Consider the following 18,515-nt stretch of genomic DNA (forward strand, 5'->3'; position numbering starts at 1 on the left):
GCGAATGGAACAGCACATGACCCCACACAGGGCCAGGAAGAGGTGCTTGTTTTCAAAATGAGAGCGAGAAACCTCAACATCAGCAGGCACTGGTTAGAAGGCTAAGAAGGGTCTTACCTCAGTAGTGAGGGAAAAGTTAATCCTAGACTAAACACAGCTCTGCCGTAAAGGCAAAACCCAAAAAGAACAAATTGTTTCCCAAGAACTAACTGGTGTCCCAGAACAAAGTATTAAAATATTTATAACAGTACAAAAATATTCAGTACCAAACAAGATAAAATGTCTGAGAGCCAGTCCAGAATTACCAGGCATGCAAACAGGTAGGAAGATACAACCAATAATCAGAAAATTCAATCAAAATTAACCCTTACATGATACAAATGATGGACTTAGCAGACAGGGACATTAAAGTAGTTACTATGACTCTAGTCTGTATGTTCAAGAAACTAGAGCAGAGACAAAGATGTAACAAGGTAAAGTCAGCATGCTAGAGGTGAACACCACAGTGTCCGAGATGAAAAAAAAGTACTCTGATTAATGGCACCGTAGGTGTTGCCAAAGAAATTAACTTGAAGATGACAAAGAAACTATCTTAAATGAAACAGAAAAAGGCTGAGGGAATTGAGGGAGCGTCCGTGAGTTCTGGGACAATGTCAAGTGGTAAAAAATACATAGAACCCCACAGAAGAGAAAGGAGAGGACTGAAAATATGAGGGGGGACCCAAAAAATGGAATTTATTGATTAAAAACTGTGTATTTTTTCTAACATGTTTAAACTTCAGTCACCTTCACAGTACTCTCCAGTTGATGCAATACCCCTGTTGAGACGTTTTCCTACTGCTCCAAATAGTTTTTGAACTCATTGAGTTTGGTGCCTTTTAGTGCTTCTGCCGTTTTTTTGTTTCACCTCTTCCACGTACATCAGCAAAACGTTTCCCTTTGAGGGCTTTTTTCATCTGGGGAGACACAAAAAAAGTCCCTCAGGGCCAGTTGGGTGAGTAGGGAGGGTGGGGCACATGGGCCATGCCATTTTGGGTCAAAAACTGCTAAACACTCAGCGCGGCGTGGGCAGGTGCAGTCATAAATCACCCAGCATGAAATGGGCAAACGCATTGAGTCTTCAAAACAATAGTCACTGAAGTCAAACGCAGCCTCTCAGAACGTCAGTTGATACACTGATACAGATGTGTTTCTAGAACACTCACCCAGCAGGGAAAGCCTAGACTACAAGGGACCCTCCCTTTAGAAGATAAATCTGGCCCTGGCTGCTGTGGCTCAGAGGATTGAGCGTCGGCCTGCGAGCCAAGTGTCGCTGGTTCGATTCCCAGTCAGGGTACATGACTTGGTTGCACGTCAGGTCCCCAGTTGGGGGCACAAGTGAGAGGCAACCACACAGTGATGTTTCTCTCCCTCTCTTTCTCCTTTCCCCTCTCTCTAAAAATAAATATAATAATAAAATAAACAAAACAACAAATGAATAAATTATTTTTAAAAATTATTTTTAAAAAAAGATAAATCTGGTGTTGGGGGGGTTCCCCCCTTGTAGTTTAAGAAATAATAGACAAAATTTTCTCCTAACTTGACAGAAAGTATTAATCCACAGATTAAAGAAGCTCAGTGAACCCCAAATACAAGAGACATAAAGAATATTACAACAAAGCACAACTTTAAATTTGTTAAAACCAATGATAGAAAACCTGAAAAATAAGAATTGGATAAAAGATATTATGTACAGAGGAACAAAGATAAATTGACAGCTTATTTCTTGTCAGAAACAATGCAAACTGGAAAACAGTGGTAACATACTTAAAATACAGATGATCCTGATTTATGGTTCATCTTACCATTTTTTGACTTTATGATGGTGCGTAATAAATTCCATGAGATATTCAACACTTTTTTATAGAAAACACTTTGTGTTAGGTGATTTTGCTTAGCTCTAGGCTAATGTAAGTGTTCTGAGTATGTTCAAGTTAGATTTGGCTAAGCTACGATGTTTGATGGGTTAGCTATATTAAATACATTTTCAACTTAGAATATTTTCTATTTACAGTGGGTTTGTCAGAATATAACCCACTGTAAGATGATACAGAAAGAATATTCTCAACCTAGAAATCTCTACCCAGTTAAAATGTCTTTCAAAAACTAAGATGAAATAAAGTTTTTTTGTTTTTGTTGGGTGTTTTAGTTTTTTTTTTTTGTTTGTTTTTGTTTTTTGATGAACAAAAGCTAAAAGAATTAATCAATAGCCAACCTGAAGTACAAGAAAATGTTAAAGGAGTCCTTAGGGCAGAGTGAAAATTATGAGCACTAGAAATAGTAACTATATGGGTACACCTAAAGTTTTTATTATTTATGTCTCTTTGAAAGGTAAATGACTATATAAAGTAAAAATAATAGAAATGTAACACGGGGTTTATAAAATATGCGGAGACAGTGTAGGGCAACAGCAGCACAAAGTTGAGGGAGAAAGAAATGAAAGTTAGATTCTTATTCTGTATGTGAAGTATAATATCACTTAAACATAGACTGTGAAAAGCTAAATGGTATATCGTAAACTCTAAGAAACCCACTAAAACGATACAATAAAAGTTAGTTAATAAACCAACAAAGAAATAAGATGAAATCACTAAAAATAATCTAAAAAAGGCAGAAAAATAGGAGAATAAGAAGAGTAAACAAATAGGACAAAGAAAAAACGAATAGCAAGATGGTAGATTTAAACCCAACTATATTAGTAATCACATTAAATGTAAATGGTCTAAGTACCCTAATTAAAATAGAGATTGACAGATTAACCAAAATGCAAACCCCAACTCTATGCTGCTAACAAGAAACCCACTTTAAATATAAAGACATAAGTCGGTTAAAGGAAGACGTCAAGAAAGAAATGCTAATACTAATCAAAAGAAACCTGGAGTGGTACAAAATGGAACTAGAGCAGAGAATGTTACCAAAAGTAAAGAGGGTTGTTTCATAATTGTTATGGGGCCATTTCACCAACAGGATGTGATAATCCATACTGTTCATCTAATAACAGAGCTTCAACATACATGAAGCAACATGCATGGAAAAATAAACAAAGCCACAAATATAGTCAGATTTTAAAACCCATCTCAAAATAAATAAGCAGAATATAAAGGATACAGAAGACTTCAACAAGACTACAATCCAACTTCATCTAACTGGCATTAATGGATACCTAACAACAGCAGAATACACATTCTTCTCAAATGTACACAGAATATTTGCCAAGATAGACCATATCCGGGGCCACAAATTAAGTCTCAATAAACTTTTAAGGGTTCAGTTCATACAAACTATACTCTTTAATTACAATGGAATTAAATTAGAAATCAACAGTGAAAGATAATTTGGAAGAACTGTAATAAGCCACCAAGGGGGAGAAAATGTTTGCAAATTATCTGATAATGACTTGTATCCAGAGTATAGAAAGAGCTCTCAATAAAGGAAACATCTTAATTCAGAGGATAAAAAAAGTCTATTCAATAAATCATGTTCAAGCCATTTATTATCTATATAAAAAATAGGTTGTCATCCTATATACTGCATTCTCTACATTATATATAAAATAAATTTAAAAAATGAAAATTAAAAAAAAAGAAAACAAAACAAATAATTCTCTAACATTTAAATGGATACATCACATCAACAGGGAAGATATATGGGTAATCAGCACATAAACCTATTAGAGAAACACACATTAAAACATATTGAGCCCTGGCTGGTGTGGCCCAGTGAATTGAGTACTGGCCTGTGAACCAAAGGGTCACCAGTTCGATTCCCAGTCAGGGCAGCACATGCCTGGGTTGCAGTTCAGGTCCCTGGCTGGGGACACACAAGAGGCAACCGCACATTGATGTTTCTCTCCCTCTCTTTCTCCCTTTCTCCCCCTCTCTCTAAAAATAAATAAAATCTTAAACACACACACACACACACACACACACACACAATGAGAAGCCACTACATCGCTATTAGAATATCTTAAATTAAGACTGGCCGTACCCAGTGTTGGCAAGGATGCGGAACCACTGGAATTCTCACCCTGCTCCTAGGAAGGAAGAGCCCACAGAAGTATGATGTGTTAGTTTGCTAGGGCTGCCGTGACAGAGGACCCCAGACTGGGTGGCTTATTCTCTCACAGTTCTCATGGCTCCACAGGCCGGAAATCAAGACTAAAATGGCCAAGTACCTTGACACATTCAGATGCGCATGAATGTGGTAGCTGTAGTATCAGTAGCCTGACAGGGTGGGGAGGTTCCCACAGCAGTTGTCTGTGGACTTGCAGCCCCGCTGGGCCATCCCCCCGCCCTGGGCAGCAGCGGAGCTAACTGCCCTTACACGAGGGAGGCAGCGGGGTCAGTGGTCAGGGCCAGGCCTTTGGGTTCCAGCCCCCCCGCCCCCACATATTAGCCGTGTGATTTGGGGTGCATTATTACACTTTTCCACATCTCATTTTTCTAATCTGCAAAGTGGGGATCGTGGAACTAGAATAACGATGACCGGGTGGCGCTGGAGGAAGTAGATGATGAAATGCAGGCACGCAGTGCTTCGCAAGGGACCAACGATGTGACATTGGCGTTGTCGGGGCACCAAATCACTACTTCAAAAACTGATAACTAAAAGTAAGGAATGAAAACAAAGAGAGCCCATAAAGACGTCATTCTTTATTGCACTGGACATCATGAAGAGTTCACGCAGAGCGGGAAGCCTGGGGATGAGGCGCACCCCATGGGACGAGAGAGAAGCCACGCAGCTACAGGACTCCGCCGGGCCTGGGTGCACCAACTCTGGGCTTCCTGGTGCGGGCACAGCAAGGGCACTTGTCTGACTGCGCGAGGCCACGCGTGGCATTCCTGGTAGCCGCCGTGAGAGCAGACTGAGCGATCGCATCTTTACGTTCAGAGCAAGCGAAGTGGAAAGACCGTTGGAGGGAGGGATTACTTGTGCAGAGGAGTCCTTTAACTGAGAGCTGGTAGTCCTTTATAGTATTTGAGTTCCTTAGCTTGCGCTTGAAGTGCTGTGAGAAAACGGTAGAACACCATTTCTTTTGTCTACATCTGGTCAGTCAGACCCTTCTGCTTCACATTTATTTATCTTTCCCCCTACAAGAATGCCCTGTAATCTCTTGTTTCCCAAAAGGCAGGCCCACTGATCATGCATATAGAATATGTTGGTGAGGACTCTTCCTGATTCTCCACTCCCCCAGCATTCCCTTGTTGAGAAATGACCCCCTTTGCCTATTTTAAATTTCAGTCTCCCAAATAACCACAATTCACAATTGCACATGTGGAATTATCCAATTTCCATACATAACTATATAAATATAAACTGTGATTGCTTATAGGAATGGAAAATTACCTGGGGTTTGCAAAGAAGTTGTTTACAGGGAGGGGCACCTTTTACTTCCACTGTTTTGTTTTCTATGTTGAAAATACTTTTATAAGTAAAATTTTGTAAACTAATAACAGGGTGGGGATGGACTGTGGGAGAAGGGGTGGCGGGAGCCCTAGGGGAAAAGTGGGGTAACTGTAATAGGAAAACAGTAAACAATTTTTTTAGAAAAACTAATAGAAAAATTAGTTATGCAGAGGCTTTCTACCACTAAAAGAAATTATATCTCTTTTACAAAAGGAAGAGAAACTGTACTTGCCCACACTTTCACTCAAGGCCATTGAAACAAATCGGAATAACGCGAGCTGAGTGATACTGGCACAAAGCGTGAGCACAGGATGGTAACTTTTATAGTACGTGAACATGACTTCCATCTCAGAAAGTCGCAAGTTAAGAATTTTTTAGGTTGATTCGTTTTATATGAAAAGCCAAGACTGAAAAAGATTTGTTTTCAACTAAAAAGTTATGAATTGATCCAGATGTTCCAGTGACCTACTTTCTTGGTCCCACTTGGGTGTCCCCATAGTGAGCGTCCACAAAGGCCACTGAGCTCAACGAAATGTCATTGTGTCCTTTCCTACGGTAACAGGCACTCATTAGCCACCGGGAGAGACAAGTGAGCCCCAAGGGGACAGGGACAGGCCCCCGAGCTCCCCGACTATTCCTGGCTACTGAACAGAAGTCAGAGTTTGAATGCGGTCACAGCTGGCAGGTGGGTGTTACCTAGCAGCCCGGGGAAATGTCCCAGAACACCTGCCTCCACCAAGTCGGGCAGTAGGAAATCCCAATGGTAGCCACACTATCTGTTACCATTGTAATGATTTTTCACATTTCTCTCTTCTTTCCGTCCCTTGGTGTTTATACCAGGCCATTTTCCCTCGTGCGTCTGCTTAGAGTAGCTTGTTTAATGGTCTAAATGACCATTAGTTATAAGTGGTTCCGTCCCTCACACGCAAAGAAGGAGAAGGGAAGAGAAGAGACAAAGAAAAAGCCCAATCCTCAAGTGTTTGTTCCCTCATTCTCTAATCATCTTCTATTTTACTCATCCGCTTTGTTTTGGGCAACTTTTTTTATTTCTTTTAGAGAGAGAGAAACATCAATTTGTTGTTTCACTTATTTATGCACTCATTGGTTGATTCTTATATGTGCCCCTGACCGGGGATCAAACCCACAACCTTGGCATCATGGGATGACACTCTAACCAACTGGGCTATCTGGCCAGGGATTACTCATCTACTTTAACAAATATTTATAGAGGGCCTAATGTTTCAAGCACTGTATGTACACTTGATCTTAACCAGAAGGCCAAGAAGCAATGGGTAATAAAGGCTTTAATTTTTTGTTATTACCTTATCAAAAAGAAAATCTTTTTATTTAAACTTTGTCATAACATAGTTAACCATTATAGTCTTGTTGGTTGTTCTGAAATTTTTGAAATGAGATGATATATATCAGCTGTGTTCACTCATCTATTAGAGGAGGGAAGAAATGTATAGAAGAAATTCCACCTCCAACTATGAACTGTAGGAACAAACCAAATGTGAGTAAAAGTGCTTATTTCTTTTCTGAACCAAAATAAAACTGGATGATTTATTCAGTAAGAAAAAGAAATACACTTATGGAGAAGTCAGGAAAAAAACTATTTCGCAAACAACAAAATTAACTACAACAATATTTTGGTTACGTAGAGATTATGATTTTCTGGGAAAAAGAATTTTTAATAGTTTTTCTACTCATGCCAAAGAATATCCTGCTTTTACTTCTGATGACTACTTTTATGTATCTGAATATTTCCTCTTTACTGGTTTTTTATTATTTTTTTTATTTTTCAATTACAATTGATATACAGTATTAGTTTCAGGTGTACAACATAGTGATTAGACATTTGCTAGTTTTAATGTATGTTTATAAAGGCTATTCATAGAACTTATCATTTCTCCAAAATAGCTTAACCTGAAATCGGTAAAGATTTGGAAGATTCATTATAGTTAAAATGAGGGTCATAAAGGGCAAGTGCCCATGTTTTTCGGCCTTTGTAAAAGAATCCATTAGAGCGGCATGACAAGTCAGTACAATTTAGTGGCTCCCTCGTTATTTTAGGCAGAAGGCCTCCTTAGAGGGCACACAAATAAAGTCACCATAGATCACCACTGACCCAGGCACGGGCTAGAGGTCAACTCCCAAGGGCTGTCTGAATTCTCCTTTCTTATAGTGCTGCCCTAACCTGTCTGGAGGCTACGGTCCTTTGATACTAGTTTGTTTATTGGGAGAGAACTGGATGCAAATGTATCAGGTCTTGTTTGTTAACATAATGCCACATTGTGTCTGCTCAGCAGAAGTTCTATTTATTTTAAGAGTTGACCTACTGGAGATAGCCCTTTCTCCACAGGACAGGGAGTCCCTCAGCTCTGCAGACTGCGCTTTCTCGTCTGTTGTTGTTAAATCCAAGTACACCCTCCTGATTCTGGGAGGTGATGGCTGTGTCCTTGGAAAGGAACATGGGAGTCTTCTGACCAAACTCATTTCCCCCTGCAAAAATTGAAAATAGAGGAAAGCCGTTTCACACTTCCGGGCATTTAATGTCTGGCAGCTTTGTAGCTCCCAATTCTGTGACAGCATCGAGGTGGCCCGATCGTGCAAGGTCTGCATCACAACGGCTAGTAGGTCAGCTTCAGGAGCGACACAAGTCACACCCCACCTTTGTCCTTCTAGGCCTTGCATCAGGTGAAAGTTCATTTTTTGTGTCCACAAAAATAGGATGCGGTTGTGTTCTCCACACTAGAAGCTTCTGTTGTAGCTTTGTTCAGATGAGCCCAAATATACTGCCTTCGGGGTTCTTCCTGGGTTTTCTCACCTCGCGTGGATTTAGCCTGAACCTGCCTTGGAGTTGCAGCCTCAGAAAACAGCAGCCATAAAGTCTGGTAACGCCCTGGCGAGTTATTTTACAGGCTGGGGCGGTGGCTGAATGTCATCGTTCCTTTCTTTCTCTACAACTATAAAATGCTGGTTCCCTTTTCCAAATCCATAGCTCCACACAGATTATCACATCATCTTAAAATGCCCGCGTCAGAATGCAGTCAGACAGGAAAATTGCTGTAGGGCACCTGGTGGGAGTTGTACCCCACAATAGGAAAAAAATTATGAGCAGTTCCCACCCAGGGCCCCTGGTGTTCCGGTGTCCTTATACCAAAGCAGGAAGCTTAGCTTTCTTTCCAGGATCTCCTCAGATATGTACAGCTACCGTAGTAACCAGAGAAAAATGTTGTCCCCCTGCTAGGAACAGAAGCTTCAGGGGGATAAGTAGCCGTCGTATACCTGCAGCTTTAAAATACAGGAAGTCCCCACCTATTAGTAGGTTGTGCACTGAAACTTTATTTGGATTTAATTGCTTGAAACCCAAAGCACATTTTCCCAAAGACATGCTATAGACGGTGCCTATATTGCAGGCAGGCCCCAGGAGCCTTTTTAGCTCATCATATATCCAAAGAACAGTCCTGTGCAGTTAGCAAGACGGGAGCGAGCTGCCATACGTCACAGTGTTTTATGCGTTCGGCCACGTGGAGAGTGCGCTCCTCATACTGGAACGAGCACACATCACGTGCAGACTTGCTAAAATTGCAGGTTCGGATTTGGCAGGCCTGAGATTTGAATTTCAGCAGCTCCCAGTGATGCCATCGCTGCTGGTCCACAGATCCCCAGTCTGAGTAGCAGGAGTCTGTCAACGTCACAAGGGCGAGAGAGGATGGCGGAGGGAGAAATCCTGAGCCACTGCAGAAAGGAAGTGGAGAGCGAGAGACTGGATTCTATCATAGAGGCCTTATCTGCTTCCAGTTTGGCTGAGCACTTTTCTCCAGGTGGGAGGGAGCGGGCCAGCCCTGGAGGCCACTGAGTGCCCGGTGTAGAGCAGTTTCCTCTGCCAGCGCTCTCTGGCCAGGCAGGCAGACGTTTGCCTGACAGACTCAGCCCTCCAAAGAGCCAGGCTAAGCAGAATCCCAGGTGTCTGTCCTCGGAAGGAAGGGATGCAACACTGCTTTACGAGCATCCTTTGTATGAAAAGTGCAAGGGAAAGCACAGTGGCAAATACTTAACTGGATAACGAGTGGATCATCCAAGAGCCTCACGATCTGGATCCTAGACCGGTGTTTCAGTATGAGAACCACCAGGAGGGAATCTGGAATCTTCCCGGCACACCCAGGGTTTCTAGTGCAAGTGGTCATGGTACAACAAAGCAGCAAGGAGCGGGGGCCTGGTTTAATCCTGTTTCCACTGTGTCCTTGGGCACATGCCCTTGTGCCTAAGTGTCCACTGTCTTCATCAGTACAGTACGGCTAAAATTCATACCCACCTCTTAGGGTGGGGGGATATTCATTATCCGTGTAGGGCTCATAGCATGCCCCAACGGTGGGGCTAAAATTCATACCCACCTCTTAGGGTGGGGGGGATATTCATTATCCATGTAGGGCTCATAGCATGCCCCAACCGTGGTCAGTTGCAAAATGAATCATTTCAGACCACAGGCATGGAGTCAGGTTTCCAGTTTTGGTTCTTATTACCTGTGTGGCCTCAGGGAACTGACTTAATCTCTCTGAAGCTCTGTTTCCTTCCGTGTTACACGGGCATAATAAAAGCTTCTATCTCATTTGTCGTCGGGAGGATAAAATAAGGAAGGAGCTCCGTACAGCGCCTAGCCCAGAGTAAGTGCTCAGTAAACATCCGTTCTTGTTACTAAGGTAGGGCAGACTGATTGCTCTCCGGTGAACAGGACTTTGTAAATTATGCTCCAAGAGTTAGCCGTAGGCTTTTCAAAAATGGGTCTCAGGCCCCAAAACTGGGAGTAAGGAGGAGGCCACTGTCCACTGTACCCACGCTCACTGTCCCCTTCAACCAAAGGGGCTCATCTCTGTTGGGGTTCAGCATTAAGATTTGATTCATTTTAAAAAGGTTTGAAAATCATTCTTGGAGCCACAATGTCCTATAGGACTATGGGGGGAAGTAAACGGTCTCAATTTTCAAAAAGTTGATATTTGCCTTTTTTAATTTCCTTAAAGATTGAAATAGCAGAGGGCGAATTTAACGAGAGGATGGGTGTGTGTGTAACTTGAGTTAGATAAACCGCATTGGATTGTACTGTATAATTAGTTTACGTCGTTAAAACACAGTGGTCACGTGGCAGCATTCGCTGATGCATAACACTTGTGTTTCCTCCCCAGATGAGCACCATGCCGGGGCTGCCCACGCGGCCCTGCTTTTACGACATAGACCTCGACACAGAAACAGAGCAAGTGAAAGGCTTATTCTAAATGAATAAGGCTTTCACAGGACCCGATTCAGGTAGGCTGTTGTGCTTTTTCCTTTTTCTTTCTTTCTTTTTCTGAATCTATTTCAGGGTTGTTTGTTGTTTTTTTCCCTAGTATTGATGACAAAAATGGCCAGAAAGTAACTTCCTGACTTGGTTTCTATGAATTCCTTCCTGACAACAGCCCATCACTTGAGAGTCAATGTGCAATTGGATGGTCAGAACACACAGACTCTTGGTGAAAGTCAAATCATATTATCTGTGCATATAGCTGTGTTTAAGGCATCTCCTTTCATAATGATGGAACCCTGTAAACTCATTATTCTTTCTCCAAAATTAAAACTATTATCTGCTAGCATGTCAAAGGACTAAGTATACCACAAATTTCTTTTTGCGTTGGAGTCACGTGATAGAAGGGCCTCAGTGCATTCGGTCTCTAGTGCTGCTGTGGCAGTATCACAGCGGGGCGGCTTAAAACAACAGAAATGTATTCTCCCCTTGTTCTGGAGGCCGGAAGTCCCAAGTCAAGGTGTCAGCAGGGCCCTGCCCCCTCTGAGACCCTGGTGGGATCCTCCCGTGGCCCCTTCCCAGCTTCTGGTGGTTGCCATCAATCCCTGACGTCCCTCAGTTTACAGATGCACCGCTCCAGTCTCTGCGTCCACGTCCATGTAGCCTTCACCATGTGCGTCTGTCTGCACGTGGCGTTCTCGACTTACAGGGACACCAGTCATGTTGACTTAGGGCCTCCGTATTGACCTCATCTTGATTACATCTGCAAAGACCCTGTTTCCAGATAAGGTCACTGTCATAGGTATTAGGGGTCAGGTCTTCAGTGTATCTTTTGTGAGACACCGTTCGACCCATAACATTCAACTGTAACTCAACAGGTGGATTATGCTCACATGCCGCTGGGAAGATGCCTAAAGATGGGCCACATCATCCGGAGGGCCCTGTGAGTCACAGGCAGAACAGGGCAGCAGAAATTAGACATCTTGATGGCTCACCGTCTGCAGTTTCAGAGGACAGGGCTCTCTGTGGAGCCGGCGTAGGCAGCCCATGGCTGGGGCCCCTCTATCACACTCAGGTCCACCCCCCAGTCCTGCAGCCACACCTGCTAGCTCCTTTCCTCGCTTCCCATCATGAAGAAAAATGACCGCCCTCCCAGACCCCCTCCCTGAAACACTCCCAATCAGAAGTTTCAAAGACTCAGCTGTGTTTTCCCATCCCATATATCAAACATGTCCTCACCGTATTCTCAAGACGCATCCGTTTCCCCAAACACCCCCAGGCCCTTCTTCCTACTCACGCCTGTCCCCATTCTTTAGCCCTGTGCCCCTCCCTCTTGCCAGCATGTTCTGGGCCTTCCAGATGAGTGTGTTTGACCTAAAGGCCCTTCTGTCCAGTTGTCGCGGAGACATGGCCCTAAGCCAGGCACACGGGGTCTTCACTTTTACTTGTTTCACTACCAGTAGTCAACGTGGGGAGACATTTTGTTTTGTTCTGGAACTCTTTGCTCCTAAAACACTGAAGACCTGGGTCATGATTAGAAAGGTAGGGGCCCCTGTGTGAAATTACGTTGGTACAGATATGGAATTGCTTGGCTTGGATTGTGTTTGGTGTTCCATGTTGTCTGTATGTGTTCTGTTGTGGCGGTTGTTTTGCTGAGGAGTAGGAGCTGTATTTAGTTTTAACCACACCGCATTTCATATCTTTGTCATTTCTGGAAAAGAAAGCTCCTCAAAAATGAACTAAAGTAGACTTTAAACTAAAGTAAACTTGAGTTTTGATAACAGTGTTATTTTGGTTGGTTGGTATGACTCTGTGTGTGTGTGTGTGTGTGTGTGTGTGTGTGTGAGTGAGAGAGAGAGAGAGAGAGAGATAGAGAGTTGTGCCTTTCCCAGCTGGGCCTTAGGAATCTAACAATACCTTTTCTCTGAAACTGAAAATTGACCCCTGTCCTGACTAATCTTCCTTTTCACATCAAGAACCCATTAGGCTGCTTTTCTGCCATGTGTCATTTTTCTCCAGGACAAATGTGTACACTCCTTTCATCTCTCCTTACTTAGATCGTAGTTTTTCAGCCACTCAGTCCATTTTCATTTTCTCTCCGAGTCAGACACATAAACCCAATTATACCTTAATTTTTGCATTTGAGACTTGGGTAATGCCAAAGGACACGTCTTTAGCTTCACTGTCACGTACATGTATGTCCTTATGTCTGTGCTTCCTAAAGGGCAGTTCTCTGGATTGTATTTAAAGACTGAGCGGGCTGGGGGTGAGGCCCTGGGCCCGCGGTGGTTACCTCCAGCCTCCCAGGCACTGCGCTAAGCACCTCGCACGGTGGTCACAGCACCCCTGGGAGGCAGGTGCTGTCCCACGAGATTAGGTCCTTGCTCTGTGGCTTCTGAGAGGGGGTGGATGAGGGATGGCCTGATCCACAGGGCTGCAGCGCTGTCTTCCACGGCTCAGCCTGCCTCTCATCACTCTGCGTCCCGTGTCACGTGTCACGCTGGCATCCTCCCAGTGAGGCTCGGATTTCTATCCCAGAGCTGTGAACACTCTGGCCCAGAGGGGTCCACAACTTGCTCACATTGCTCAGCTACAAAACCCAGATCTGTTTCCTCTCAGTCTCACCGCGTCCTTTACGCCCCAAACCACAGGACAGCCTTTCGTTTTGGTCATGGGGTAAATGAACTTCAGTCCTTCCTGGAAGATGATAACCAGCTATTTGAACAGACCTGTAATTTGGGGATAACCAGGTGATTTTTTTTTTTATAAGAAAAGATAATTCTTTAGGTATTAAAAGCTATGACTTTGTCAAAATCCTTTGTAGTCAAAGTATAATAGGGCTATCTCATACTTAACTCTGTCGTTGAATGGCGCTTTCCCATTCACTTATCCAAGGCTTTTTTCTTCTTTGTGAGCTGCCAAATCCTGGTCTAGGCTTGGTGGGCAGTGGTTCAAAATCCATCACTTGACCTTTCTTGAACAATTGAAAATGGATCCGGTGTTGTAAGATAAAGCCACCGTACAAAGCAAACATTCCTTCTCAGGGACTCCTTAATACAATGATCCCGCAAACATTCTTTCTGTTTCCTATGGCCTCTCTCACATACGGCCATCAGGGACCACATCTACCAGTGGTCAAAGGTCTGTGGCTATCAAAAATGCATAAAATAAAAATATTCAAGCTTGGATGACAGTCAAGTTGGACAAATTTGGGCACGGGAGGAGAAAATGTCCAGTCGGATGCTGTACTCCCATGGTGGTCAGACTCGCAAGAATTCTGTACACTCAGCGGTACACGTCACAGGCGTGTCCCGTGTGGAAGACTGCACTCGGTTGGTGACGATGTCCTTTCCTTTCACTTCCTGTCCTTCCTCTAGGAAATTGTGTGACACTTAATATGAACAGGAGATGCCAGGAAATCCCCAGAATTTGAGCCCTTGCTCCTATTGTTACAATCGGGGCATGATTCATTCTTTTGGATGTCACCAAATAGAACTAATTGTCCCAGTGAAACTAATCCTGCAACTTTACTGTTCAGTCTTTTGTTTGAAGATGATTGGGTCGAGGGAGGGTGATTCTTTCCCCTGCTGTGGGTTTCTCATTCTGAACCTTCATCGTATTTCTGAGCCTTGGCAGGATTTAAATGAACACAATAAACTCTGGCAAATTTCCTGAAGAATTCAGATACTCGACTTTGTTCTGATGGGCAAAGTTGTGTTTAGTACAGAATCAGGTTGACTCTGGTCCTGCTATAAATGTTGGTTACTTACCCAAGAATTGTTTTTCTTGAATTGCACATGAGAAACAAGTGCAATACTAGCTCGTTTTTCCCTCAGCTGCCTTTAGAGCAGAAATTTTCAATGATATTTTATAATCATCAATTGATCTTCAGTATAGTGGTTGCCTGCAGCCCTTCTGGGAACAGGCCCTCTTATCCCCGAGTTACAAATCACAGGGTTTCGGGGTTCCCTGGGGGAACACCTGGGCTCTGTGGTTTTGGTCTTGAAACTCTGTCCTTTCAAGAAGCAGCTCAAAAATTGTTCTTCACCTTCGTGCTTCAAGGCACAGGTCCTCAGTTCACTAACACGCTGTCCTTGAGGAAGAGTGTGGCCCTCTTCTTTTCCCATTTCCGACAGGGACCAAAATTGGCTAGAAGCCCAAGTGAGTTAAATAAGTGATAGTAATAAATAAGTCTACAGATGACATTTTTAACATCTCACTGACATCTAAAAGACAAATCTTTCCTGCCCTGGCTGGTGTGGCTCAGTGGATTGAGTGCCGCCCTGCACACCAAAGGGTCACTGGTTCAAATCCCGGTCAGGGCACGTGCCTGGGTTACAGACCAGGTCCCCAGATGGGGGTACACGAGAGGCAACCACACATTGATGTTGCTCTCCCCCTCTTACTCCCTCCCTCCCCCTCTCTCTAAAATAAATAAATAAAATTAAAAAATGAATAAATAAGTAAAATAAAAGATAAATCTTTCCTAACTAAAATGGAATGTTTTTAAGATTAGCAGTTGTGAAATGATTAATTTCTTTTTAAAGAAAGTTTATCTGGACACTCTTTTAGGGGTTGGGGAGAAACTCATCACCTTCTTTATTTTTTTAACATAAGGCAAGGAAAGTGATAAATACTTCAGCAAACTCAGGAAAGGTAGAATTTTTCTAATAAGTAAATCTATACATCGAAAGTAGAAGAAATTGTCAACAAAAAATCAGAAGTTCCATTATGGCATTCGTTATAATCTACTACTTGGTTAAGAAAAATTAGAACTTGCAATGTAAGGGGAGAATTTTAACCAAATGCTATGAACTTGAAATTCTTTCCACTGCAAAAAACATTTTACCTGAACTGGAACTGACGAATAAGTACCCAGTGCCTGCATGCTGCTTCACGAATAAGAGAAATCAATAGACAAAACTCTCTTCAATTCAAAGAAATCTCAAAAAAACCTCATGATATAACTGACTCTAAATTGCTCACTTTTGCCCTGGCCAGTGTGGCTCAGCTGATTGGAGCACCTTCCCATAAACAAAAAGGTTGCGGGTTCGATTCCTTGTCAGGGCACATGCCTGGGTTGCAGGTCCCAGATCAGGGCACATATGAGAGGCAACCAATCGACGTTTCTCTCTCTCTCCCCATCTTCCTTCTCTCCTCTCTGCAGTCAATAAGCATGTCCTTGGGTGAGGATACAACATTTTTAATTAAATTATTCACTTATCAGGTTTAAAAATAAAATAGTCACCATTTAACTTTACCAATATTATTGAGGTTAACTTTTTGTTTTTATTTTAAATTCACTTTGGTAGCATATTTAACTTTAACCTCTGTTCTTCAGCAATGGAAACCCGTAAATTATTATCCTTATGAAAGAGAAGCCAAGTGTTATTACTGATACCATAAGGGTAATAAAATGAGTCTGTCTTTGTTTAACAAAGAAGAGAGAGAGCTAATCCTCCCACCCACTAATAGTATCTGTCCTATGGGTGCTGTAACAAATTACAGGGTGGCTTAAAACACCAGAAATTTGTTCTTTCACAGTCCCAGAGGCTAAAAGTCTGGATGGAGTCAGAATCAGCAGTCCAAAGTCAGAACAGGGGTGAGGCCACACTCCCTCTGACTCTAGAATCCATCCCTCGCCTCCTCCAGCGTCAGGCAGCTGCCGGAACTCCTCGACCTGGGGCCACATCCCTCCAATCTCTGCCTCTCCGATCAGCCACTTGGCCTCTTCCTCTTCCATGTGTCTGGGCACTTTTAGATTTCTTATTATTCTCATACCAAGATAAAGTGTTTTATATATTCCATCTTCCAAAATATCTGCCCACTGAATAACCCTCTCAAAATGTTTTCCTTCCACTGAATAAACAATATACTGATTCATTTTCACATTCTCACCTTAGCTATTACGTCTCTGATTTCTTTTTAATCAATAATCAGACTATATACTTCTGCCCAACCCTTCGAATCTTCTTAAAATGCGAAAGCATAGACCATGAGCCCGTTTAAAAACAAAACCATGGGCCACGGTTCTGTGGCTGATCAGCTGCTCTTACACACACACACCCGCCTCTGGAGAGGGAAGGCCTCCTTCCAGCCTTGCTGTGCCTCAGGCCATCTCCTTCCACCAAGCCCACCCTCCTTTCCCTTAGGCCCCTCCTTGTCTCTTTCTTCCCCAAGAGTCACTGAGCCTTATCGAGGTGACCCCTGAACAGAGGGGTGAAGTCTGCCCCAGACAAACCTCGCCCCCTAACATCTACAGTTTTCTCTTTTAGTTTATTATGCCCCTGACTAGAATCAGACATTAGGGGAGTATTTGCACTCCCTGGTCTTCCATCTTCATCACCAGCTTGTGTTCTGAAACGAATCAGGCGCCCTTCTGGCCCCAGACCCCTCCCTCACCTGTGGGAGCCCCACTTGCTGTCTCCCAGCCCCGTTGGAACTCTGGCTCAGTAGATAAAAGACTTGCATCGACATTTCTTCTGGAGTGGTGAACACGTTTTTTTTTTCTGGAACTTGGGTGTTTCATTTGTTTCTTCTTTAAATATAGTTTGATCACTTCTCTTCCTAAAAGACTGCAGAATTCAACAGGGGCAGAAAGTGTTAATATCCTTTGAGAGAATGCAACAGAGCTTTTAACAAGCATAAGTTCTCACTCGGGGTACTCACTTCCATTCTTTCCCTAAATGTAGTTTTCAGAGCTTGCTTTCTGTACCTGCTGTAAAAGGGAAACTGAAATCAAAGGCAACAGGATTTCTCATCGAAAATACTGAACCTGCTCACTCAGTAGGATCCTGGAGACTGTGGATCCCAAGTGTAGAAGTCGTGGCATTTCTGCCACAGTCCCCAAGTAAATCTTTCAGGACATTGAGCCTGCATTGCCCACACTGACTTGGTCACTGGTACAGAATCGGATTCTCCACTGCTCATAAGTAAAAATCGTTGCAAACAATGATCTCAGCCTTGGCCTGTGAATAGAGTCACTTAACCTGCCCTTGAATTTTCTTCCAGTACCCAACTTCAGAGCTATATAACGTAAACAGTTTAACACCAGGAGAAAAAGCTATTCTTAAACCACTGAAACATTTTTTTTTTTTTTCTGTTTTTCAGGCTCCTGAAACTCAGACTACTCCTTGCCTTTTGGCCTCAGTTGGAGAAGAAAGTGCATTTAAAAAATATACTCATTATGCAATGCTGGAATAATGGTGGAGTAGGCCAAAGATTTCTTCCTTCAGGACAAATTCTGTTTGTAGCTGAGCATAGTGTTTGGACAAAGGACCTCCACCAAGTTTGAAAGAAAAGAACTTCTTTTCGGTTTCTGCAGAGTTTACATTATTCCCCACTGCTTACACTTGAGAACGTTTATTGTATGGGGACCATGTGATTAAAAGAGTATGAACTAAAAGGTAACATTTTCTCACCCCGGAGTTTGCTGTTTTGTCTTTGAACTGAAAATATATACGTACGGAGAAAACCAGGCAGCAGGTTCTCAGCGCCAGATGAAACTCCACTCTCTAGAGGGTACTAACCGCTCGTGTTGGGGTTATTACCTGACACCAATTTCCTGGAAAATTGTGAATGCAACCACAGCTTTATAAACATAAAAAGGGAAAGAAAAAACAACACACACACAGAAATATCTGGTCATTTGTGAAATCTTCCAACTGTTGGAAAGTTGTAATATCCTTGGGAACAAAGTGCATTTTATATCCGGAACTATTTTTTAGTGCCCGTGACGTTAACATCACTTACCTAAAAACTAAAGGATTTATGCTCGTTTCTTCCACTGAGAAAT

The 18,515-nt window shown here is 42.8% G+C and overlaps 1 protein-coding gene across 2 annotated transcripts in view; it reads left to right on the forward strand.

Annotated features, from left to right (window-relative positions):
- MTHFD1L (methylenetetrahydrofolate dehydrogenase (NADP+ dependent) 1 like) overlaps positions 1-18,130 on the forward strand; it is a 192,234-nt gene extending 174,104 nt beyond the window's left edge. For both annotated transcript variants that reach the window (XM_090279977.1, XM_090279978.1), the window contains 2 exons: positions 10,626-10,746; positions 17,831-18,130. In XM_090279977.1, coding sequence (XP_090136103.1) covers positions 10,626-10,715 — 90 coding nt within the window. In that variant the 3' untranslated portion in view covers positions 10,716-10,746; positions 17,831-18,130. The remainder of the gene's footprint in view (positions 1-10,625; positions 10,747-17,830) is intronic.
- Positions 18,131-18,515: the final 385 nt, after the last annotated feature.

The sequence above is a fragment of the Furipterus horrens genome, unplaced genomic scaffold (genome assembly GCF_987537825.1).
Source record: "Furipterus horrens unplaced genomic scaffold, mFurHor1.1.pri manual_scaffold_6, whole genome shotgun sequence".
Lineage (NCBI taxonomy): Eukaryota > Metazoa > Chordata > Mammalia > Chiroptera > Furipteridae > Furipterus > Furipterus horrens.